The sequence below is a fragment of the Pyrgilauda ruficollis genome, unplaced genomic scaffold (assembly GCF_017590135.1).
Source record: "Pyrgilauda ruficollis isolate IOZ18807 unplaced genomic scaffold, ASM1759013v1 scaffold24, whole genome shotgun sequence".
Taxonomy (NCBI): domain Eukaryota; kingdom Metazoa; phylum Chordata; class Aves; order Passeriformes; family Passeridae; genus Pyrgilauda; species Pyrgilauda ruficollis.
The window spans coordinates 507568-534647 of NW_024523648.1; the positions used below are offsets into that span (position 1 = coordinate 507568).

The 27080-nt window shown below is 35.9% G+C and overlaps 1 protein-coding gene across 10 annotated transcripts in view; it reads right to left on the reverse strand.

Annotated features, from left to right (window-relative positions):
• FAM184A (family with sequence similarity 184 member A) overlaps positions 1–27080 on the reverse strand; it is a 72290-nt gene that overhangs the window by 2404 nt on the left and 42806 nt on the right. Inside the window, exons 10-18 of one of the 10 annotated variants that reach the window (XM_041470064.1) lie at positions 17616–17657; positions 13346–13558; positions 12178–12331; positions 11640–11767; positions 9344–9528; positions 8719–8865; positions 5729–5846; positions 4934–5038; positions 1088–1290 (exon numbers count right to left, since the gene is read on the reverse strand). In XM_041470064.1, the coding sequence (XP_041325998.1) occupies positions 1088–1290; positions 4934–5038; positions 5729–5846; positions 8719–8865; positions 9344–9528; positions 11640–11767; positions 12178–12331; positions 13346–13558; positions 17616–17657 (1295 nt within the window). Of the gene's footprint in view, positions 1–1087; positions 1291–4933; positions 5039–5728; positions 5847–8718; positions 8866–9343; positions 9529–11639; positions 11768–12177; positions 12332–13345; positions 13559–17615; positions 17658–27080 lie in introns of those variants that run through there. The other 9 variants (XM_041470066.1, XM_041470068.1, XM_041470067.1 and 6 more) reach the window with 9 other exon arrangements.

Below are 27080 nucleotides of genomic sequence, written 5' to 3' on the forward strand. Positions count from 1 at the left end.
ATACAGAGCACAAAACATTTTGGAGTGAAAATTCCAGCATCACAGTCCATGGGGTCATGCACATGCATGCTTATAGATATCTGAGCATATTCATGCACATAACATGCACAGGAAAAAATAGCAACAGTACTTATTTTTTTTTTTAAAAAAGGTTTTCTTGACCTGAGCATATTCATGCACATAACATGCACAGGAAAAAATAGCAACAGTACTTTTTTTTTTTTTTTTTTAAAAAGGTTTTCTTGAAAAATATTGTTTTCCCTTATCTATTTTAGATTTTCCCTTTATAGTTAGCTGTTGCCAGGTATATGATCTTTTGCATTAAACCAAAGGAGAGAGCAAACAACCAGCTGTGGAACCAGTAACTACATTTAAGTTGGCAACATAGAGGTAAGAGATCAGCACCTACTAGATACAAAGTACAGCACTAATGTGCATTTAATATGTGGGCATATCAAGATAAAAGATTAAAATCTTGCCTCTAAAATGCCTTTTTTAAGTTATTCAATTCAGCAGATTATTTTGTGAGAGAATTACTTGAGACTTTAATGCTGGTTGTGATTACTGGAAGCTCAGCATTAAGCACCCAAGCCTGTACATTTCCTGTTGCTGTAGTAAGGTTACTCCTATGAAACAATTTCATATAGGTGAGGAAAGAGGAAACACAAAACATTCACCTAGCACGGAAAATTTTCTTACATAAAAATCATTATCATATATTACTAAATAAAAAAACCTTCGTGCTAGTATCAATTCCTAAATGAAAACCAGTAAATAACACAAATATCTAAAACAATTGTTCATATATGTAAACAATTGGAAGCACATGAATTCTGTTAAGGTATTTATAAGGGTTTTCAAAGTTCGAGGCTTAGGAAAAAGTGAGAGACTACACATTTCAACAAGGTCTACAATAAAAAGGAATACTATAAAGAGGTTATAATTATAATGTAAAAATTAAAAATGCTGTAAGAGTACTTGTACCTCTGAAAGGCTGATAGAGCAAGTGGGATTCAGCTCAATAAGAATGCAAAATTTTCCAAAATTAAGCAAAAAAAAAAAAAAAGATTGGTGAGGCAGTGCTCACCTCAAAAACGTCTTGGGCTCTTTGGGTGGCATTGGCTGTGGAAGTGGTTTGCTGCTGCTGAACTCAATATCGTGGATGGGTGAGTTAGGAATGGGGTCCAGGCGGTTTGGATGTCCATTGCCCACCACTCCGCTAGATTCCAGAGCACTTAGATTGGGGACACTCACAAACCTGTTTGTTGATTTATCGTTCTTCTTCTTTTGCTGCATTGAAAATAACAAATGTAAGGAAGGCTTCTTGCACCGGGACAGATGAGGACATTGGCTAATTTAGAAGTTTTATTGATGGCTGGTTTGGAGGTTTTTTTGAAGGAGAGGAATTGGGACAGACTGGGCTCTTTTTCCAATTGTAGTCTTCTGTTAACCTGAACACCACAAATTTTCACAGAAAAAATCCAATTTCCAATCAAAATGATTAAGCTATTATGATTTAGTGTAACAATCAATGACTATATAACATGAGTATATGATCTTTCAATATAACATTTGGGTTATATTGAAACATTGGTTCTATTTAAACATGTATTGGTTCTATTTATACACTGGAGATGGACAATCTTGTGGAAAATTTCCTTTCAGTCTGTTAAATCTTTCATGTTTACTTAAATCTTTTCTTCATATCCGTGAAACAGCTCTGCTATCAAATGCAATTACAGCAAATTTAAATGATAAAAAAATGGGTCTCTCCAACACATTTCACTCCATCACTGAGGCACATTTTGGTCACTGGACCATAAAACCTAGAAAAGTACCTACGCTTCTTTCTCTGCAATTACACCCTCTCAGTCAGTAAAGCATTATAGCAACACAGCTAAAGATAAAAATATTACTGTACAGAAGTCCAGTTTCTTGCACAAAAGGCCTGGCTTTGATGCTAATACAGCTGCCACTTCTAGACACCAGATGGCACAACTGAACATGATTTTTTTACAATACTCTCTGTACTTCTCTTGACAGTATTTCAAGGGATTCAAAATATTTAGAAAATCTATTTTTATTCCACTATTTTACATTCCAGAACACATCATACAAGGGAGGCAGTGATCCTCTCTGTTTTTATAGCTATTTTAATGCACAAGCAGGTTTCAAATAATTTTATCACTTTTCTTTTAAATGGCTGTCTGACAGGACATGGTGTGTATTTTCTTACTTCTATCACATTCTTCATGTCCACAATAAAATACTAAAATTCAAAGTGCCTTATTTCCAAAAATAGGAGTTTTTGACATACCCAGAGCAATAAAAAACTTCCTTGCTGAAAAATACAATGAATTACATATTATTTAAATAAATAATTTCTTTCAATTACTTATATGCAACCCTAACAAAGCAGCTAGGAGAAAAACCCCTTAAGGGCTTATTAACTACATATAAGTAAACTAAATAAAGTGAAAGGCAAGTGGAATCTCATGTTGTTCCTATGTAATATTTTCCAGCAGAATTCCACCTGAAACAGGAGGGCTGTTCTATTCGAGGGTGGGCACAAGTTCAGCTGGAGACAGAGTCCTATTGTTTGTTTGCACTTTCTTCTCTTAGGCTCACTTTAATTCAGTGCCTGACCTCTCCAGTGTTGGCAGATGCCAATGGTACTAATTGCACACACATACTTGTGGGTGTATTTAATTGTCAATACACAATTAAAGTACCCTGAAAATTTAACAGAAAGCTATAATAGAAAAAACGTGGGTTTTAAGCATCACAGTGAATGATCATCAGCTACAAAGGATTAGGCTAAGATTGTCCCATATGTGTGTGCTGTAGTAGCTGAAGAAACATGAAGTAAGAAGAAACAGTTTGGTGAAAGTAACCAACTGTATGTAAAATACACTTGCAAGACAATATCTGCTGTAATTAAAACAGTGTGTTAAACAAGCTGCAGTTAAATCTGTGTGCTACACAGGTGGCTAATTTCTGGAAAATTTATGTTATCCACGTAAGTGCTTAGAAAAATACTGCAATTTATATAATATTTTCTATGAAACAGTCTATGCTTCTATTTCTATGAAACAGTCTAAGCAGTCAAATCTGGGGAGAAAATTGTGTGAATTGTTTCCATGAAATTCATGCAAAGTATTAAGAAACTTTAGATGTAAGAATGTAATACTATACTAAACAGATCCATTGCAGAAATTAGAGAAGCTCTAACACATACTGCAATGGCTGTAATTTTGCATTAATATGCAAAGCCTGTAGTAACTTAAAACGTCTTTTTTTTTTTTTTACAAAGAAAAAGAAAAGAGAATGATATTTTCAGTTTCTTTGTAATTCATTCTCCAATAATACAGTATGTGCTTTGACAAAATAAAGTAACATTGTCCACAACTCATGAAGTGAAAGAGCAGAATGTACTGGCATACAAGACACTTCTAAACTCTAAACAGTTTAAGTGATAGAAGCATATTTTAAAAATATGTGAATTATCACTATGGAAATCTGATGCTGAAGTACTTTTCTCAAACACTTCAGATTTCACACAAAACATAATATTATATACTAAATGGTTACATTTTACATCTTTATAAATGAATGGTTCAGACAGACTTCCAACATTTAAAAATAACCATTGAAATTGTACCTGGAAGTCCTGGTATTGTCTCTAATGGGCCCAAACAAATTTCTTTTATGCAGTTAGCATAAAAATTAGGCATCTAGATAAGCTTGGGAGAACTGCTGGGCTTGTTAAAATAATAGGAGAGTATCGACATTTTGCAGCAAAAGTTTGTGCAGGAGTGCAAAATATGTTGATCTGACATGAAACTGCAGTAAGGGTGGCTAAAAAACACAGCCTGATCTCAAATAATGGAGCCAGACTTCCTTTTATATAACCTGAGCCTGAACCTTGATCACTGAAGCTCCTGAGAATCTGAGCTGCTCAGGTTGTGCCCCCTTAGGTTTTAGTCTCTGCTACAGAACCTTCCCAACTTCCATCTCTACAGCTTTCACTTTCCCTTCCATGCAAGTGAAATGACCTATCACAAGGAGGAAGGAAATGTCAGAGGACTCACTCCTGAAGTGGAGCAAAGAAAGAGAATTTAGGTACTCTACCACAGTCTATCCATATTCTTCAAGAAGGAATGCTGCTGGCTTTTGACCTCACAGGAAGGCTACTATGTCAGTGTGTACAGCAGCCTTCCCTGGCTGCTATTCAGCAGGATGGAGAGAACTGGCAAAGGTTGCTACTGAAGTGCTTTCACTTGTATAGGTGGTGACAATAACTGAGAAGGCTAGAGACTGACTTCAGTCTCTTGCAGCATCCACTGTCCATACTGGTTTGCCATTCCACTTCTCCAATCTTACTCTATGTCTTTCCCCCTTCAGACTCATTCCATGCCCTTCACATGTGCTTCCCCTTCCCCTTTTTACCCTTATTCCCTTCCTTTTACTGTCCCTCCACCTTGTCTTTCTAATGCTCTTCCACCCTGACTGCTTCCCAAAAAGCGCTAAGTGCCCTTGCACTTTCCATAATAACCAAGAAAAATGATGAAACTAAAACCAGTTAGGGGTGTCACTGCTCTCTGTTGCAAGATACAGTTCTGCCCTCTATTGCCTTTCTGTCACTTTTCCATTTTAAATTTGCAGTTTTGTGATAAGGACCTGTGTTTTATGTCACACATGTCACGCAAACCAGTGCAACAGCATCAGTGGATCTCTCAACAACACAAAAGAAACAAGCCTACACAAAAAATAAGTAGACAAATGGAAAACTATGTTCCTTGTTTTGAACATGTCTGTTAAGAATGATTTACGTATAGATGCAGGCACACACACATAGACGTATATCTTTTCTTTTTACTATATCTTTAGATTTCTTTTTCTTTACTTTAGCAATGAAGTCCATGGAACATACCTTCACCAATGGATTAATAACACCAACATTAGGGCTTGCATTAAACATTTTGTTGTAGTTAGTCTCCCTGTTTACTAGCTCCAGCTGATAGAACTTTTTGTCCTCCTAAAAAGAACAACAGATAGAAACTCCTTTTTATGCATTTTCAATCAGTTAGTGGCCAAATCTGCCTGTAAAATGGTCTCAGATGAATTTATGATTACATTTTAAAATAAACTGACAATTATAAAAATTGCATTTCATGTTTATATATTATTATATAGAATGATCTAAATAATTTCTATTTATGCAGTTCCGTGGTCTTGAGTGTGAGCACAGTCTAGCAGATTATGCAAAAGAATCACTATAGTTAAATACTGATATTTACTCAATTTTGATTTCCTCATTCCTTCTTGCTTCTTAATTGGGATCTAATCAGACTAACCCAAGCCAGGGTGTTGTGCCTGAATTTGGGAAGCTCAGTGGGTCAGGATCTTGATCTTAGAAGCCTCACAGAAGAAACTAATTCTTATATGGCTTACATGGCTGCCTTGTTCCCGGACTGGAGGCAGGAGACATCTGATAAAGGATGTCAAAATACTTCTTGTAATAATGTATTATGTTTGATTTTTGGGAAACACTCTGTATCTAATTAGTTTTACTATTATGAGTCATTGAAACCAAAGGAATAATGTGTCAAAGAATATGAATAACATGCTAGCAGAATTGGTTCTTTAAATACCTTTCAAACACTTTGAATCAGATTAACTTTTATATTTGCCAAGATATTACACCGAGAGAGCATAGAAGTCTTACAATCAATTTCTTTATGAGCTGGTCCCGCTCTGCAATTAGGTCTTTCAGTTCTGAGATAAGCTGCAAGTCTTCTGGTCTTGATTCTCTGTTTTTATATTTTTCTTCCATTTCTTCTAAACTTTATAGAAAAGAAGAATATCCCCTTTAGCCTGACCCAGTGTTAAATGATGAGTGAATAGTCACATTTTTGATAAGTACAAAAGAGAGTTCAGGGAGTAAAAACAGAGGATGACTTTCTTACCACCTTGAAGGAAGTTAATTTCTATGTTCTCTCCCACTTTAGACAGTTAAGAAACAAAAGAAACAAAAAAGCTCCAATAACAGTAACTTTTGCTCCAGCAGCTAATAATCTAGGGAACATTCTAAAAAATTAACATCCTTCCTGTGCATGCACTACTGCATTTTTGAAAAGGGCCACTTGTAAGTCAGGCTAAAAATAAGGCATTCAAAAGCACAGCGTCTTCCTCAGTTCATGTGAACAGAAGATACCCAAGAACACTGAAGATTAACTGGTAACTAATTCCTCTCCACAAAAAAGCTACTTAGTACGTTAGAGATGAAATAAAGGAATGGGCTGCAAAACAAAAGGAATAACACTTGGATATTAGGATATCTAATGTAACAACTGATAAACATTTGAAAAAAAAAACCAAGAGGAAATTTGAAATGCCTGGTGGGAAAGCATTAAAGGAGAGAAGTGAAATAAGCCAACCGAGAGAGAAATTGTATATATAACTGCAAAAATATCACTTTTACTTAAAGAACAAGTTTTGAAGACATGACAGTTTCAAATTTTTGTGTCTCCTTTAAACTAATAACATGCTAATGATGCTAAATATAGTTTCAAAGGAAGGTACTAAAATATATCTTTCACGTATTCAGCCCTGATGCAGATTAGTGAACCAATCATCAGAACAGATTCAAGAAATTTAACAAACTTAACGAAAAAAGAAAGGAAATCCCAATCAAACTCTGAGAAAAATCAGTGAATTAAATTGAATCTAAATCAGAACAAGCCTAATTCCACAAGAATTAAATAAACTGCAGACACCTGGAATCAGACCTAATTTTTCACTTCAGATAAATATTTTCTCTTCAAAAGCAACTCTGAGATTTCACCTTGATTTGCAGCTGAAAAAGCAGTTAATATTAAATTATATTGATAATTTTATAACCTTCAAATAACCTGTACATATTCTGAGGAGATTATACAATGTAATTACATAAAACAATATGAATGAGAACAACATGATTGTTTTTACTTGCAGAGAAGGCATTTGACTCAGCAGAACAGAAATAGCCTCAGCTGGCTTAATTTTTGTGTACACTTTTTATGCTGGGTTAAGCTATTGTACACAGATCCCCAGAGTATAGTAGATAGTTACACACAGCTGCATTTTATTTTCAGGTATTTCAGAGAACTGGAGTTTTTTTCTGTTTCAAACAGATAATTTGTAATTTTAAGACTTTAGTTGTAGAGCCTAATTAATGACATCTACTCTCAAGTACTCCAAGACACATTCTCTATTTTACAAACATTCATGAGGCCATGCTTTAGGTGAGGCTGAACCTGGGAACAGTTACTTGAGAAACAGCTGCATAAAACTTCTCTGGGTTGGTGGCGGGGGTGTGTGGGTTTTTTGCTTTTGTTCTGGTTTGGGGGCTTTTTTTGGTTTGGTTTTGGTATTGTTTGGTTTGTTTTTGTTGGTTTTTTTATTTTTTTTTAATTTGTTAGCTTTTCTATGTAGTTTCCTCTTTGGACAGCTTCTTGCTTCAGTGTGAACAGAGAAATAACACACTGAAGGCCAGGTCAGGGCACCCTGGATAATGGTTGCTGATTTTTGGCCAGTAGCTGCCTTCTCAAAGCTCTAAATTGAGCAAAAGGGAGGAGCAGAAAACCAGCTAAATTCAGAAAAATCCCTGACACTGAGAAGCAAACAACTTAATGCAGAAAACATTTAGGGTAAACACTTCCAACACAGTTCTGGTGCGGCTGCCCATAGGCCTGTTTCTCATACAAGATAAATGCAGCAAACAGGAGGCAGCTTACACCTAATTTACTGAATGGCAAGGTACCACATTTATCAGGACATTAGAGCATGCATGTGGACAATTACAAGGGGGTCAAAACTGGAATTTTATAACCATTTCATTATACCATTTTATACAATTTCTGAGGGCTCATTATCCAGAAAAAGCTAGATGCATTTTGGCTTTACTGTCCATTTGTAACTGACACTTATTTAGAAAAGCTTCCTCTCAAAAACTTAGAACCAATTTCTTCTCTCTGCTATACATCTTCCATGCTGCAAATACAAATCCCTTAGTGACAACTTCGTGGCAGGAAGCCCTCAACGTACTATGAAACCTGAGCCAGAAACAAATGGGTAACACCACAGAGACAGAGAATGAAGGATGTGAAGACAGGAAAACACTGGTTGGTGACACACTATTATATCACTTCTACCACCATCAAGTGGTCTAATCCCTGGGGGCATTTTGATTCAGACAAACTCTTAAGTCTTCTGTTTTGTTATGCCCATACAATCCATTTCACACACTAATTTTCTTTATGCTACTAAACCTGAAAGTGTTTGCATCACTCATGCTACAATCTCACTTCTTAGCAGTAGTAACTACTGTATAAGTTTAAAAACTTGCTGAAAAAATTCTTGTGTTCTCAAAACAGATGTATTAAATTTTGAGGAAGAAACCACTTGAAATTTTCTCCAGTTTTCTAGGAACTGCACTGATTTAATATTTCCTACCTGAATTTTTTTTGTCTCAAACCCTTAACAACTTACCTCACTACATTTCCTTAAAGATGATAAAATTGTGTTGCCTAAAGAATGCAAGATTAGCCCCCATACTTTATTGAGGTATTTGTACTTCTGCATCTCTATAGTATCTTCAGGACTTTATGGACACCAGAATAAACTATTCACTCAAGCGCAGCTACATACAATTCTTTTTAATGCAACAAAACTTACGAAATTTGTAAAGCTGAATTAATTTCCTTGAGCAGCTCTTGGGTCTTATTAAAATCTGCCAGCATGCTTTGTTTCTCTCTGATGTGATCTGCTGTCAAGACATCCAGCTCTTTTTCATGTTTCTTGCTTAAATCTTGCTCATGCATCCTGTTTAATTTAGTTTTTGTTAAAAAAAGAGTTATTCTAAAATCAGACTTTTTTGTTCATCATGATTTTCTGCCATGCTTCTAATGGCTCTTACATAATATCAGACAACACAGAAGGAATTACTGATTCATCAAAGCCTACTACTTACTGTTCTCCAATGTTCTAGCTTATTTCATGGAAAATGCATCTCCTTTAATGCTTTTTAAAATAAACAAACAATAAATGACTTGGAAAAAAAACCCAATACCTGAGTGACCTGCTACTAAAATATGGCAAAATGTGTCACTGAAAAGTCACTTAACTGCACAGCATAGTCATTAACTTTACTAGTAAAGGGGTGAACTTTACTAAAGAAGACTAAATGATATGACATGACTTGATTAAGAGGATAAATTTAAAACTGCATACAGTAATTTTTTTAAAGTAAAATGGTAAGTGAAACAATACAGGTTTGAATTTACAGTGGAAAAATTCATACCTGATCTGTTGGTTGGATTCACTGTGTATTCTGAGAATTTCTTTCCCTTTAAACTCTAATTCCTTTGTCAATGCACTTATATTTTCATGAAGATGCAGAATCTCTTTGTCAAGTTCAGCTATATGATGGTCTCGATGCCTCAGTTCATCTTGTAGATCTGATATTCGGCACAAAAATTCTTTTTCCTATGATATAAGTAAAAGCATCAAAAAGTATTTTAGATAGACTTGTTTCTTAGAGGTGATGCCTACAATACTTGCTTTTGGAAGAAAACATCTGAGCAGAATTTTCCATCCAACAGACAATTTTTCCAGTTTTTGATGCTGACACAAATTATTATCAAAGCAAAGGGCTTTTTTATTGTGTACAAGTACAAAGAAAGAGGAAATCTAAGTTATGTAAAAAATTATTTCCATCTGCAAGAAGAGTTAAAACCCATGATTATCACTGCCTGTTAAAATTGGTGTAGCTCATCACATTTTCCTTTTGCCCATACATACAAGAAAAAAAAATAGGTAGCACTAAGATCCAGGGCCTGGGCATTTCACTTTCTCTGCCTCATCAGCTTAGGATCCAGAGAAACATTATTCTCCCTTGCAGCCTCATTCAATGGGAGAAAATTGCTCATGATGTATGCCCTGCACAAACAAAAACTGATTCTCAAGTCTCCTATCTTACAATATATACATAGGTCATAAATATCTTACAGCAGAATATGTGTTATATAGTCTATGTTATATTGATATTGTGTCCAACAAATCAAGAAAAGTCTTTTTTTTTGGGTTTTTTTTTTTTTTTTTTTTTTTGTTTTTTTTTTGCATAAGAAATTCCAATGAAGTTAATATCTGGGAAACCCAGCTGGAACCCATTCCAATGGCTTTGATAATGAGCCTCCTTGATTTAGAAATGTTGTAATGAAGACAAATTTTTCAGAGTTTTCTATTTCCATCTATTCCACTTATTACAGTTTCACAGTATTTAATGACCATGTAGTTTGCACAGAGAAAATCAGCAGATATTCCAAAGTAGTTTTATGTACAATTGTGTTTTGTGCCTTCAATGTGCACCAAATACAAATAGTGCACCAACTTCTTAGGGCATCTTTAAGGGCAGACAATTAAATATAAATATGTATCTCCCTATATAAAGACTATGTTAAAGTTATAAAAAGCAGAGGAAAATTTTACATCTACGCATATAAATATTTCAAGAAGTAGCAAATATAATCATCCTGATCAGACTACTCTCCATCTCATTCAAGCTTGATCCTGTGAACTGATGAGCATTCTAACACAGGGAACCTCAGTACAACCCAGGCTTAACAGATCTTTAACAGATCATTATACTGAGGCAAAAAGTACACCCTGTTTGGCTGGATCAAATAACATTTCTTGTAATTTGAACTTTTTTTTCTGACATCTCATTTAGATGCCAGACTCTGGGCTTAAACAACACATGACTGAAACTATATCCTAAATCCTGCATGACAACACTTTGTTTTTTGCCTCTGGTGCCCACACTGTTAAACCAGCAAGGAGTAACTAAAAAAGGGCTCATCTTTGACTGTCTCTGTTTTTGTGTAAAAGCTATGTCTAACAAACGCTGTTTCCTCTGTTGATATATTTCTAAACCAACTCCTCCTCCTTGGTGCTGGATTATCAGTAAATCAATCTTGAAAAGCCTATTATATAGGCAAATAAAGAGGTAATTTTCCAGTCCTCTTATTTCCAGGAGTCTGGCTTTCAATAGAGGTTAAACTTTGAATTTTTACCTACTACCAGAAAAACTGATGGTCTATAAAATGAAAAATAAAAGGTGAATTAATCAGTTTGCTACTGAAAGCAAAGGTAGTTCATACTGGCTCTGGGAACTTCATTTTGGTGGGGTCTTTTTGTGTACTTTTTTCTTCAGTTTGAAGCAATCCTTTCACTATAAGCAATCACTTATTTTGCCATATCTCTTAGGCTTCAAAGAGAAACAGCTTTCTCCTTCCTGCTGGCAGCTGAAGATGAAGACAATTTTGCAAGAATGGGCACTTGCCTCCCACAGCTACGCAGTTCTGAGAGGAAACTACCTGGATATGGGAGCCTTTTCTAGGCTTTGAATGAGGTTTTAAAAGGCAGAAAAAGCTAAGCAAGGAAGTTTAAGAAACTGGTAGGAATGCATTAGTGGCTGCTGCTGGATGATTTTGAAGGATTACATGTTTGTTTGTTCACAACAGTTCTTGCCTCCAGCAAAGGGAAAAATTAATATTGACCATGCCATTTTACAGCCAGTTGCCAGCCATGCCTCCTACCTGTCGCCTGCCAAGTTCTATGCTTCTTTCAAGCTCCATTTTGGCAGCTACCAGTTCTTGTTGATGGTTGTGCCTCAGCTGGTCAATTGCTGCTGCATGTTGGTGGTTTAGCTCTGAGCGCAAGGAAGCTGGTTACCATGAACAAAGAGAGAAGTTTAAATTGGACATGTTTATATCAGTTAACAGCAACAGTCCAGCTCCATCTGGTATTGCTGCTGATCTAAAACACACTTTACATCAGTTAAGTAACTGTCCTGTGTTTTATTCCTGTTGTTTTCTGAAAACACCAGTTCTTCATCAGGAACTTTCATTGCTTACTCCTTTCAAAAGGCCTCAAGAGTGAGGTATTTCCAAAGTGAAGAGCCTAGGCTTACATATTCAGGCTTATAGTGACTCTAAGAGGAACACTTAGGTCAACACTGAATGACTCAGAGAGACACTATAGTGTCACAATATACACACACACATATGTGCATGTATATTTGCATGAACAGAAATAATGGTTTTGGACCCATTTTCAAATTTGAAAATAGTGTACCTAACATAGCTTTTCCTTCATCCTCCAGCTCAAATCGTAGAGTCTGAAGTTCCTGTTCCATCTCCAATTTAAAGCCTTCCATGGCTTGTTTATGTGTTTCTTTCAGTGCATGAAGCTCTTCTGAGTGCTTCTGTTGTAAACGTTCTTCTAATTCCTATGGAATCAAAATTGACAAAATTTGTTCCACACCAAATTAAAGAATTTATAAAGCATTACACAATAAACAACTGGAAACAAAAAGCAGGCATTGACATACTCTAGGAAAAAACCACTCTAGTACTACTCATATTTTTCTTATCCTCCTAACATATTTTTTCTTTTCAGTGGTTGATGGTTACCAAGATTATCTGTGCACAAAACCAGTTCGGCTCACAGCTGGAAAAGCAAAAAAAAAATCAATCCATGGATATATCTACAAAAACAAGCAATGTAATAAGGTGCAGTTTCATGTACAGGTCTAGTGTTCACAGATTTGGGGACTTCTGCTCCCTAAGGACACCCATGTTTACTCCCTATGGAATTGTATGAAGCATCATGTTCCTGGTACACACCTTCTGATCTTCAGGGTACATAGTGTGAAAACTGATTGCAAAGGCACACTCTGGAGCTGAACTTAAAAAACCTTAAGATACCACCCCTCCCATACCATGCATTACCAAAATTCCAATTTATAGCTGGTTTTGTCAAGGTTTTAAAAAAGTATCTTGAGTGGGGTATGAAAATTATCTTGCAAGTCACAGAACACAGCTAACACAATTTTTAACATAAGGAAAACATAAAATACATTTCAAATGAGTCTACTGACAGAAAATACATGCAAACTTCACTATAATGGAAAATTCCTACTCAAAATCAAAATAAGAATATAATGTTAAGGGTAACAATGCCAATCTACCATAAAGAAATGCATTGTGTTTATAATAATTTTATATACCTATACACACAGCTATATATGTGTATATAAAGTAAGACATGAAACAATGCCAGCATTAGAAAATACTTTCAATATGTCTTGTTCAGATTTAACTGGATAACAGTATTACTACAATACATCAGCTGAAAAGGAAATTTAGTAGTTATGCAAATTCTTTACTAATTCCAACCATGTATGCAAAATGCTAAAATGGCAATATTCTATACAGAATTTGGAGTAGCCATATGAACGTGCCTTTTGTTCTTGCTCTTTTGTTTCTTCCATGTTTTGAAAGGCAAGGATATGGGCTTCCTGAAGTGACTTATGCCTTTGCTGATGCTCTTCTTCTAATTCCTGGATCTCCTGAGTCAGTCTCTGTCGCTCCTGACTGAACTGGGCTTGTAGCTGTTGCAAAGAGCTCTGTGACTGGGAAAGCTGCATCTCCAGATTCTGCTTCAGTAAGGAGATCTAACCCACAACAGAACAGCAAATATTCATTAGTCATTAATACCAACATCAGCTGTAAAGATGACATTCAGAAGCAGAAAACATTTGAAATTTTAGAGCAAGAGCGTTAGCTAAAAGACAGACAAGCAATGTCATCCATCCACTAAATCTGTTGTTAATGTTATATGTAGAGAATCAGAGAGATAATAGTGACATTTTAGTGGTTTTGTAAGGATTATCATATTGGTTGGTTCATACTGCAGCACTACCTGTAAAACAATTTTTAATGGCCAAATTATTAAAGATTATTTAGGTTTTATATAAAAGATCAATAAAAATGACACTATCAAGGTCTGGAATCAAACACTGGATTGTTAAACTATTGTTCAGGGGAATACCCATTCTGCAAGGACAATCTTGTACTTGGAATAGGGGAGGACAACCTGTGACATCTACATTGGTTTTTATATCTTTTTGTATTCTATGGTCCCACCTTACTAGTGGTTTTCTCATTTAGAAAGAAACAGTACCATTCAACATAAAAAAAAAAAAAAAAGAAAGTAACACTTGATGGATTTCCCATCACACATTTTTCTGTTAGTTCAGTAAGACTATGAGAATGATTTTTATGCTTGTTTCCAAGATCTAAACAATCTGAGTCACAAACAATTAATTTTCTTAGAAATACCTGATGTTACAAACGATGCTTTTCATCCAACAAGTATTATAGTACACTATATTCCTTTTTTAGTCCCATTTCCTTTTCATAATAATATTATACTTTGTTATACACATCAGATAGCATCTTTTCAGACTAAAAGTACTAAACCTGTATTCCCTTTATAGCCATGAGATACCCTCCATGGTTCTAGGAACAAGATTTAACCAAAAGAGAATTTTGCTACAGTGATTCAAAAGAAGGATAATAAAATTGCCAAGTGACAAAGAATTTTAATCAGTAAGGATACTTTTCAAGCCTCAGAGCATTGCATAATATGGAATTATAAATGAAAGTCTGATAGTGTCATTTGATTCAGCATATCTTAAAATTAATTATGTCAAATTCATAACGACATTGCACATCAAGTTATTGAGTTAGAGAACATTAAATCCACCACTTAGCAAAAAATTAATTGCAGCATACCAAGTACAACCTCTAGCATGAACATTGCTGCCAAACACGTGGGTTAAGTTTTTTTTTAGAAGGACACAGCTTAAGCACACTTGAAAGAAAAAAGCTACAGAAACAAAAATTAGAAGTGAAGCAAAAGAAAACAAAAATCAAACTAATTTAAATGAAAAAAGCATAGCTTGTTGTATTTCAGATTCACAAGGTCTTTGTGTCTGGGAACATACACTCTACCTTTAACATACATTGTATAAATAGTACTGTACTTCAGATACCTTTGGAAAAGATTAGCTACTATTAAAGGAGCGTAGGGAAGGCCTACACTCCATTTTGCAAAATCTTTTACTAACTACATTAAATACAAATTTCATATAAAGATTGTGTAATGTCAGACCAAAGTTTTGTCCAATCTCTGGTTTTGCCTGCAGAAAGGGCCAACCAGGATTACTCTAGAAAAAAAAGGCCAAGCATAAACGTAGGGAGCTTGACTCTGGAACTAGCAATGTTTCTTAAACCAGAAGAAGTATTTTGGAGCAGATTTATAGAAGAAATAATAACAACTATTATTTGAGCCCATAAAAGCTTTTAGTATCCATAATATCCTGCATCAAGTTCCATGCAGACATGCCAATTTAACATGATGATCTTCAGTATTCGTAATGGAAAGGAGTGAAAAGAAGTTCCATTTTCATTTGCTGTATTCTACTTATGTTTCTATAGCTCTACCATTTCCCTCCTTACAAACTCTGCCATACTGAACTGCTTTGGCTTAATGTATGGCTTATCTCCTTGTATGAAAGCTATTTCCTATCTATGATCACATTTTTCCTACTTTTACCCCTTTTCTACTACTTCTTTTTTAAGATTAGGAGTCCAAAGCAGCACAAGTTATTGGACATGAGAGTAAACTCTGTTTTTATGTAGTGATTTATATGGTTTTACATGTTATGTTTTCTGTTTCTCTCCTATATTCCTAAAGTTCTATTTGCTTTTGAGAGTCCTAGGGAGCACTGAGGTGATGTTTTCATAGAATTATACATCAGCGTCCCCAAACCTATTTTCTAGTTGTAACAGGTCAAGGTAAGGCTCATCATTTTACAGAAAAAGTTACAATTTTTCTTTCCTTGTGTATCATTTTGCATTTATCTACACTGGCCTTAATCTGATATTTTATTGCCAAGTCCCTTGGCCTTTTACAGCTGTTCTATTCTGAATAAGCTTTTATAAGCTGCAAAGTTTCTTACCTTACTTATTTATCAACAACCTATAAAATAAAATATTTTTAGCACCAGTGTAACTCTACTGATAATCTACCATCACTGTGGGTTATTACATTCATTTAATATCTATATATAATATATACTGTATTTTTTCTCTTCACCCCTAGAAACTCACACCACTTGAGTTTGCATAATCCACCTGCCAGCATGGCCAGCTCTGAATTTTCATTAATGCATCTGCTTCTCATTCTGGAATGTGGTTGTCAAAAAAAAGCAGGAAAAAAAAAAAAAAAAGAAAAAAAAGAAAAAAAAGAAAAAGCTATTTTACCTAAACTTTCCTTTGGTCTACTCACACCCCCATCTACTCTAATTCATCTCATGTTCGCTACTGGGCCCTTTTCTCCTTCCCACGTTTCTGTAACCTCATACCTACCTGGTCCTTCTCTTCATCTGTAAGCCCATTCTTACTTGGTCCCTTCAACCATACTTCTGTCCCTCAGGTTTCTCACCACTGTCCTGTCCTGGCCACCAGGAGGTACAATTCTAGGGGGAAGTCCTGCCCAGTCCTGCAGAACCTCAGGTAATTTAATGATCACACTCTAAGAAGCCTTTCATGATAACAGTCAAATAGAGTCAACCACAGTAACTTAGGCAAACTTTTATTAAAATAACATGAAAAATGTATTTTTGGCTTGAAGTTAAATCTATCTCTCACTTAAGTTCCTGCTCCAAATTCTGACAATTATCAGTATATAAATTATAAATATGTTGAGCATGGACCAAGGCAAAACAATTTTGTTTTCATTTCTGTCTTGGAAATGTGGAAAACATTTTAACTGAGATGACAAAGAGAAGTCTGACATCTGGGCAGGAAGCCATCTTTGAACAGAACAGGAATAAGCAAGAGCAGCTCATCCTTCCACCAGATTAATGTGACTGCAAAACCATAGCCTGAAATGAGTCAATGTCTGGAGATGTCTGTTTGCATCAATAGACCATACAGAAAATAAAGGACAATGAGGATTAAATGATTCTAGCAAGCAAGTCAGATTAGTTTACCCTTCTAATAATTTGTTTTGATGTTGAAAAGTACAAAAAAAGCTTAAAATATCAGTCTTTTTAGAGGAGCATGTGATTTTAAATATTATTTTGATTATTCAGTGCATAGACTGATATCCTTCAGAGCATGTTTTGAGAACACTATTGCCTCTTTTTGTATGTCTTTGGACTACCCCTTCCTTACACCTCTGTAGTGAGGATTCAACAGAAAACAGCTCTAAACACCATTCTCTGAACTTCCGATAATTTATCCCAAGTTTCCAGCACATTAAAAACATTAGTGAGAATAAAAAAAAAAAAAGAAAAACAGTTTGGCTACAATTATGAGTTACACTGCAAAACTGCAAATTATAACAGAGCATCAATCCCATGCTTTGTAGAAAGCTCTGCAATACACATCTGCACTGCCCACAAGCTTGCTTGCATTAACAATGACATGAAGACGCTGTTCATGTTATGGCCACGTACACAGTGTTCGATGCCAGTGACACACACAGTCACACAGATGAGGCGATGCACTACACAAGCTTGATAGCAGCACATGTTCTCTTCCCAAGTATTACCATGTCTCCCATTTCATGGGCTTAAGCTGTAAAGCAGTACTGCAGGATATGCAGGTTGATTAGTGCAAGCATGCCCTGTTCACGAGCTGTAAGTGCAAATCACTTACATTGCTGATAGATTTATGCAAAGCTTCACCGAGACAGTGCCGCTATGAAGGAAAGATCACAGGAATAAAGGGAAACATTCAGAAATCAACTAAGTAAAAGAAAAAGGGATAAGGAAGGGTAAACAGAACATTAATCATAATTTGGTCAGAGAAAAATAAGTTGAAAGCCATCTGGAAAAAATATGAATATGTTGCTTTGACTTAGTCTATAAGCTACTGAACACAGAACAGAATGATGTGGTTTACCATGTTATGTTTCTGACATACAGTACAGCACTATCTCTTTAACATAATGTAACTATATAGACACATATAACACATTTTTTAAGTTATCCACTTGTTTTCTCTTCTCCTTTATGGCAAAAAAATGTTGGGAAGAAATAATTAAGTGCATTAACAGATATAAGGCCACAATCAACAATCAGCTGTGTCTCAAATATCACAAGCATATTAAGTACATCATAGTAAAGATAAATTTTCACTGTTAAAGGGCAGAAGATTAGTTTAGTCATTAATGAACTAATAAAGACATTTCTATTAAAACACTACTTTTAACTTTCTTAAAATTCAGAACCAAATGAAAGACTATTCCTGAAAGTCTCCAGCAACAAAATGATTTAATGCACCACTTACACCAGTGGTGATTACTAATGAAAAGCAAAAAATTCCAACACATTGCCAAGAAAATGCTCTGTGAAATATTATTGATCATACAAATATACATAATTCATATGTATATGAAAATGCCTGTTTATATATATGAAAGATGCAGATAAGCACAAACACATGCACAGAACAGAGTCATCAGAAATGAAGTGAGAGGAATTTCAAATCCAGCATGACCACGTTCCCTTTTTGTCACAGGTTGGTGAAGAAGACGGCTTTCTCCAGGAGACAGCAGGTATTTTGACACCAGCCTGAAAGCCTGTAGATGGGAACTATTAGATAACACTTTGCCAAAATAAAAACAAAGAAATTGTTATTTAGTCTCAAGAATCTAAAAAAAAAGGGCACAAAATAAAAATACATTATTGTGAAATATCTAAAATGAGCTTATTAAAATCGTAAGTTATAAACATTAATCTAAGAATCTAAAAAAAAGGGCACAAAATAAAAATACATTATTGTGAAATATCTAAAATGAGCTTATTAAAATCGTAAGAGTTATAAACAGTAATCTGTGCAAGAGTGGAACACTAGGAGGCACCATACTCCAGCAGACAATGTAAGAGAGCAGCAGCTAACAGCTCTGATTCCAACACCAGACTTTGACACTGCTGCTCGGAACAAATCCTCCCATTTTTTTCTGTGTTTCCTTTCCCTTTTGTTTGGTTTGTTTAGGGAGAAAGTTGTTATGAACAGGAATGAACTCCTGCTAAATAAATGTTCACTTTCCAGAACATTTGGGACTTTATATTGGTGGATGCATCTATTCAGCACTGTGGTACAACTAAGAAATACTTAGATTTTACACCCGAAGCAGAAAAGTTCTCATTGCAGTACACTGAAGAGAAGTTCCAAGTAAAAATAAAATAATACAGGCTAGTCAATTGGAATGGGGGGTAATTTCAGCAAAACGTGCAGCTATTCAAACAGATGCAGTTCCATACTCAAAAGTACGTAGAACACCTTCAGAATCCAGTACTCCAAAACAGCACTGGTGTAAGTGTTATTAAGAAATTTCACTAAAATTCCAGACATTGTTATGAGTACTTCCATAGCAAGGTTCATCCGTGTTCTGGATAAAGAAACTATTAACCAAAAAGAATGCAGGCATAATTATTACTGTCTGTATACCTATGATGGGGAAAAGGAAGCAGGTGGGTTTAACTATCACTCTATTTCTACAGGTTGGAATTCAAGATTTCATTTGTGATGTTACTGTGGTATAAGAAAACTTTGCTCAATTCTCTTTGAAACCTATAGGGTGTACAAGTGAATTAATTTACTTCTTGAAAGTACAGAAACTTCTGAAAACACACTTGTACTTGGTATATATGTATTAGCTAACCAGATTTCACTTGATTTTGTGGTCTCATTTTTCAGTAGAAGTATTATCTTCTCCACCCTCAGCATATGCAAAGCTAAGCCTCAGACACAACTAAGAAAGCTTCATCATAACTCAGAGGAGGAGCAGAGATGCAGCAGAGAATCTGCATCTTTATATGCAACATCTTTAGAACCCATTGATCATTGCAGGCTGCTCAGCAGGACTGAAAGACTTTGCAAACAATACATGGAACAAGATTGGAATTCTCAGCTCTCTTTTAACATCTTTCCTAGAAGAGCTGAGTTTTCAGTTTAGTTGGGCAAATGTGCATTGCAGTAAAGAACAGATTTAGTGATTTGAAGCTATTCAAGCTTTGTGTCTGCTTGTTGTAATGAACAGTTGTTTGTGTTCCCATCACAGCTGTCACAGGGGCCATTCTTGGTGATGAAATGGTGTCATTTTCCTCAAGAAGGACATTTACTGCACCAGTGACATTTTCACATTTTCATTCAGTTACATTGTTTCCTACAGGACATTAACTAATTGAACGCATGGAGGTTCTCCTGTTTTATGGTTTCTCTGAACTGAAAATTACTTTCAACAACATTAGAGAGGCTTGACACTTAATTTCAGCATCAGTCTTCATACCACCCAAAGATCAGTTATGTAACACTTTTCCCTCACTGACATTTCATGTCACAGTTTGTCACAATCTGACTTGGCTATATGGTTTACTGAATTTTAAAAACACTGCTGGCAAACAGGAATTCTTGTGTAAAACCTGAGACCCTAACTGGGAAAGCTCCTACTTTATCTGTTTTATCAAAGCAGATCTAGATTGCTATACAGTCTTTGCTTCATTTTAAGAATGACCTCCCAGAGATGCTGCTTACCTTTCTGAAGAACAAATCCTATGTCCACCCATCAGACATCAGTAAAGGAAATGAGTTTCTGAAGTGCCTAGCACAGAAGCCAAAGGGACCTTTGGCATAAACCCATTTTATCTAGCTAATAATAGCAACAACAACCCTAAAACTGTCCCTTGAGATAGGTCTTTGAAGAGAAGGACTGATTTGTCAGCAGATGTACAGTCTCTGGCTGCGCAGTGCTTACGTGGCAGATGACTCCGCAGAGATTTGGACAGCAGCTGTTTGCTACTACAACGTTTTGTACTTGGCTCGAGGCTTGTGACATGCTAGGAACTGGAGAGCTACATCAAAGTTTGCCCTCTCTGACTGGTAAGAAAAAGCAGCATTTAGAGTCCTTTCCCTATCTCAAAACGCAACAGTTTTCTGATAAGGAAAGAGAAGTATATACAAGGCAATCTGAAATCTTTAATAATCTCTGGGATCTAATTGGTCCTTATTTCCTCCTGGTTTTGGAGCAACCCCAAAGGGAAGATGCTATCTCCAAGATGCCAGAGGGTGGGAAACTTATCCTGTTGCTTTAAAAAGTTTTTCTCTTTTCCAGGTCTAGGAATCTATCACACTTCTAGGCAAAATCATAGAAAGGCATGGGTTGGCCTAGGTATTTTGTAAATTTGTATCTGTTTGGATTTCAGAATACACTCTTTTAATCCAACAAAGTGCAAGTTCAATGGTCAGGGGAAAAACAAGTACATTTGAATGTCCTGATAATTTTTAAAGGCTTTGGAAAGTGACTAGAGCCTCATTCATTCATTTGTCATAATGCTGTCAGGATTTGAAAGATTATAGACACACCTTAACTAATTTCTCCTGGACCACAGAAGTATCATTGCCCTTAATCTAGAATTTCAATCATCTGCTGAATCTCAAACAAATTTTGCCCCACTTGATCAGTTCTCTGTCATTCTTTCCAGTGTTCACTGTTTTCATTGGTTTTGAACCAAAAGCTACTTCAGCAAGTACAGAGCAAAGAGGTTAAGGGAAGTGTTTTAAAACTAGATGCTTGCCAAAATCTAAATCTTAGGTTTAAGGGAAAAGCATATATAAATATAGGATTGAAATTTTGTTTTGGGGATGGTATTACTGTTGGATTTGGCTTAGATTTCTATTTACTAGTTTTGAAAATGTGAACTTACAAATGTCAAATTAAACTTTTTACTTGTGCACAATACTATGAATTTAATGTTCTTTTCATCCATTGACAAATAGAACCAAAAGCCTTTCCATCTCCTCCAGTTTCACTGCCAAACAAAAACTCATGACATTAAATATCAATTAGAAGTTTAGGATCAGGTAGACAGGTTTCTTTGTATATGAAAATATCAACTTCAAACATTAGTGTAGATATATATTTTTAACTGGATTAAACACAACACCATGGGAGAAAAAAAAAAATTAAGAAGGAACCAAAAGAGAGATGAAGCAAGACATTTATTATAAAACAGAGAACAAACTCACACTTGCTAGTATTCCTACTGTGTCCTGCTGAAAATACTTTGAAAACACTGATTTGTTCTGTTACTTTTATTTGCCAGTTTTGCTGAGTAGCTCTTAATTGTAAATGGCCTTTAATGAATTTCCTCCATTATATTCAGAATCTTTTAAACAAAGAGTAAAATAATGAAGAAGGCACAGTCTGGGCTGAATGGGCTCACCAAAACCAAAGGCTCATAACAAACAGCTGAATGTTATGCATTCGTTTTCATGCCCAAGCTTCAGACAACACTCCAACGACCAATGTGGACAGAACAAATGCACCAACTCATCATCAGGATCTCATCTCTGCAGAGAATAGGGAGCCCAGAACAAGAGGGATTCCTTATTGAGAAGGAGAAAGCAATTAAACCAGGGGAAGCACTCTCAGTAGTTGGCCCTCTGAGGGCTGCAGTGAGTCCTGATTATGAGATTATCCACATGCTCATGTGAAGCAGGATCTGACCTGTTTAAAGCATAGGTTTCCCACTTGGAATACAGGAGCACCAATTCTTTTAAACCAGTGGTGAGTGGCAGGATGCACACAGAAAATGGATCTAGGCAGAAACTCCCAAATCTCCCCTAATTCTCTGTGAGGCCTACATGGGTTACAGCACAGTCCCATTAAGACCACAGTTTTGAGAGCTGTATTAACTTCAATCAAGATTTTCAACAGTCAAAGAAAGCATGATCCTTTGGAAAAACAGGTATCTACAGATTGAAGAAGAGCCATAAAACATTATCCTGAACTGCATTCCAGGGTTCCCTCTGCTCTTTTCTCTCTCCTTGGTATGACTTTTCTTTTTATTCTTTTGGATTTTCACATTTTAGATTTTTAAGTGCTTTTTAAACCTTGCCCAACATCTCTTACCATCCACTAGATGTCATGATAGCCTTACTAGTATTATTGAAAACAAGAATCACCAAAGCAAATTAGGAGGCAGTTATTTGAAATTTACCTCCACTCTGTTTCTGACAGATAAATCTTTAGACAGGGCGTTCAGGACCATATCAAGTGACAGGAAGCTGAGTAAAATGATTCTGTGCTGAAAGTTTATCTCCCTTCTTTCTGGAAACTGATACATGCCATGTGCAGGTTATTTCTTGTAGAAATTTCCAGCATCCATTTGACAGCAAATCTTCTAATGCAAGGATTACCCAGGCTGTGGAACAGGTCAGTAATCCTTGTGCTGGGGAAAGAAAGCAGCGTTTCTGGATGTTGTTAAAGTGGATGCACATCAGCTCTGCAATAAGCACCTCTACAGAGGCAACTAAAGACGGAGAAGTAACTGGCTCTGGATGAAGCCTGATCGAAAGCCATTTATAGATGGGCAAAGGAGTTCAGGGACTTTCTCAGCATTCCATCAACAGCAGTATAATCAGGATTTTTAGACCAGTATGTTAATACCGAGCTTGTCGTTTCCTGAAAACTACAATTTGAATAGTAACTACATCAGAAGGAAATATTTACATTTTCATACAAGTCAAAGTTTCTCCTATTTACTTTGACAGTTTAAAAAAGAGCATCCCATCACAGAAACAAACTCTGAAGAGGAAATCTCAACATATTTTTCAAAAATTGAGTCTTTGCAGTAAGAAAAACAAACAACAGCTGCTGAAATGTATGTAGTACACTTTTATCCATTCTTGCTGTACTTCTGGTATTTCCATTTGTAGCAGACATATCTTTGGTGTGAAAAGTTGACAACGTTAAGAAAGAAGAATGTCATGTGTGCTTGGCCATGTATGAAGCTATAAGAATAGGAAAGCTACATATGAGAAAACATAATGATAAAAACATTTACTTTACTGAAACATGTTACTGAAAAGTAAGGAAGATGGGAGAACCAGTATTTGCTCAAATTTAGAAAAGCCCATCCACAATGAGAACCCTTGATTCAGTTTACTGAAAAAAAAAAAAATCACAAGAAGAAACAGATAAGAAGAATACAAATCTTAACCTGTATGTTTCAGTGCCCAGAACTGAAGGTTGCACAAGACAGACAAAAGAGAGAACATGCTTATGCTTTCAAAAAAAAAAAAAGAAAAAAAAAAAGAAAATTCCAGCTATTTTGGCCCTGGCTGAAGCTTTCTCAGCAGTAAAACATTTTTAAGAAAAGCGTTAAAACCCCATTATAAAGCTAAGAGGAATGGAAAGGAGCAAGCATATCTGAATTCACTGCATATTTCATTACAAAACTCTCAAATGGATTGACATAGAAATACTAGGTGCAATTTACGGGGGGGAAAAAGGAAAAAGCACTTTCTTTTTTGTCTTCTAGAATAATTATGTGTATCAGAGATAAAAACTATACATTTGGTCTCTGTACAATGATCTAGTTACACTACCAACCCCATTTAAGTATTGATGGTGCTTTGCAACCAGCAAGAATGTGTTTAAGCATTTAATCAGCTGAGTAGCATTTCATCTCAAGAGAATTATTTTATTCATAACAAAGCTAGACTGTTAGAATAACAATAACCCTACGTGCATTCTGTGAGGGACCATTTAGCATTACTGGTATGAAAACAAAAACTATTACCTAGCTTTATGCAAGAGCTAGATATCACCTCTCAAACATGCAACAAACAGAAGTGGCAGACATTTGTAGATCAGAATAACAATTTAAAAATTGAAATCAGCTTAGTACATTTTATAGGCATAATTTTGTTGATTGAAACTGTTTGGGGTTTTTTTAATTAATATTTTTATCTGTGTCTGCTCATTCATCTTTCCAGCACCAGTCAGCAGCATTCCCAGGTGGGCATACTCTATGTTGTATTTTTCTACAGTTCAGGTAGCTATATTTAAACCTGTTTTTTCAACCCTTTATGATTACATAACCATTCCTATACTTCAAGATAGGCGATACACTTCCTTGTAGCTTGTTTTTAAATCAAATCAGAGATGCATCAATACATATTAGAGAATTGCACCTGTATTGATGAGCATTTAATTTCTGAATTCAACCTTTATGAACAGAAATTATACAACAAAGTAGTAAACCTCTAAACACTTTCTCAGTATAAAGAACACACATTGGCCACATTTGTTGTCAAATCAGGATTTATAAATTATTTAGCAGAGGCCCTGGTCTTGTATTGTTTTGATAAATCATTGTATAACACAATTGGTATAGAGTATACCACTATTTCACGTGTAAAAATCTGAACTGCAGAAAGGGACGCAGGATTCCCTCTCTTCCTAATTTTATACAGGCTTCAAGCCTTTCAAATGGGTGTTAAATGCGTCTTTCCACAAATTAAAACCAGGGTGTAACAAATCCACAATTTCACAGCCCTACTGCAGTATCTCAGGCAGTTCTGGTTTGGGGTAGAATTTCTAAGGCATTCCAGGACCTCCTTATTTCAGTACCTTATCAGTTCTGGAGGAGGAGACAGAGGAGCATCCTTATGGAGTTTGTGGGTGACACCAAGCTGGGAAGAATGCCCTGGTGGAGGGGAACACAGTGGAAAGGATACCACATATTGAAAGAAATGGGCTGCCATCCAGAGGGATTCATCTATGTTGTAAGTACAGGCTGACAGGAACCACACAAAACTCAGCAAAGACAAATGCAAGGTACCTGACACAGGAAGGACCAATACTCTGGTCCATAATGAATTACAGATCTGCTTTGCACAACCTCGTTGACAGTAGGCTAAACATGAACCAGCAGTGTGGTGTGGCAGCACTGAGTGCCAGCAGCACACCGGGCTGTAGCAGCAAGCAGTAGTTTGAGTGAAGGGATCAGTGCCTTCGACTTGGCCCTTACTGCACATCACTTGGAGAGCATATTCTGTCTCCTCCTCCAGCTCATTCAGCTTTGGTACAAGACACATGTTGTACAAGAAACTTGTTCATATTCAGCAGAGAGCTACCACCAAGAAGGCTGGGACTGGAACAGATATCCTTCTGAGGTAACTCTGTTTGCTCAGGCTAAAGAAGAAATGGCTTTGTGGGCCTTAATACTTTTCCAGTACCTAGGAGGTGACTACAGAGAAATTGGACCCAGTCTTGTTACAAAGGTGTACAGCAGAACAATGAGAGTCTACCATCAAACTGAAACAGATACAGTTCTGACTAAATAGAAAGAAAAAGCTCACTATAGGGATGATTAAACAATAAATGAGATTATTCAGAGATGCTGTGAAATCTGCATCCTTAGAGGTTATTCAAGAGCTGACTGGACAGAGCCCTAAGCAACCTGGTTCTAATTCAGTGCTGACTGATTTGAGCAGCTTCCTGGGACCTCTTCCAGCCTAAGCAAGTCTGTGATTCTGTGATCCAGGTCACTACAACTCTCAGAGACTATCTTTTGTGCACTGAAGTCAGGAGGAACTTACTAAAAATACATTTCTCCAAGAGTTAAGTTATTCATCTCTTATGCTATGGTCTGGAATTCTCTCTTCCAGCTGTAATGGATAAAATACAGATTCAGTACCATTTTGCATATGGAGACCTTTTCCTGTGTCTGAAAATTCTCTAGTAAATTCTCCTTACTACAGATAGCTTTCTGAGTCCAAAATTTCTTGCACAGACAGAAAGAAGTTAATTTGTAACACGGTAATTTTCCATTCCAAAACTGTAGGTTAGATTTAACATGGTATTTTTGAAAGACAGATATAAAAGTATGCTAGAATTATGGAAAGTTAGATATATCCCTTTCAAGACAAAATGCTATTTACATCTAGAACTAAAGAAAGTAAATTAAACTTGGGTAATGTGAAACTTAGAATCAAATGAGTCAAATTCTCTTTATGCTCCTGTTGTAAAAAGTAACAGACCAAGAACTTTGAAAACCTCCAGCTTTTATGAGCCTAAACCACAAGACTTGACAAGCTTAAATGCCCTCATCAGCAAAATATATTGTGACGTGCTCCTGTGAAAGGCCGTATAATCAAATGTGTGTTCAGTTATTAGACTTCCCAAATTAGACAGCAAATTAAAAGCCATCCCGCAATAACCCGGAATCACAGTCATTTGATGATTTCCAAAATCTGTTACTCTTAATTTAAAGTATGTTTGTTCATTATCAGCTACCTCTTCAAACTGAAGCCAATAAAACCAGTTGT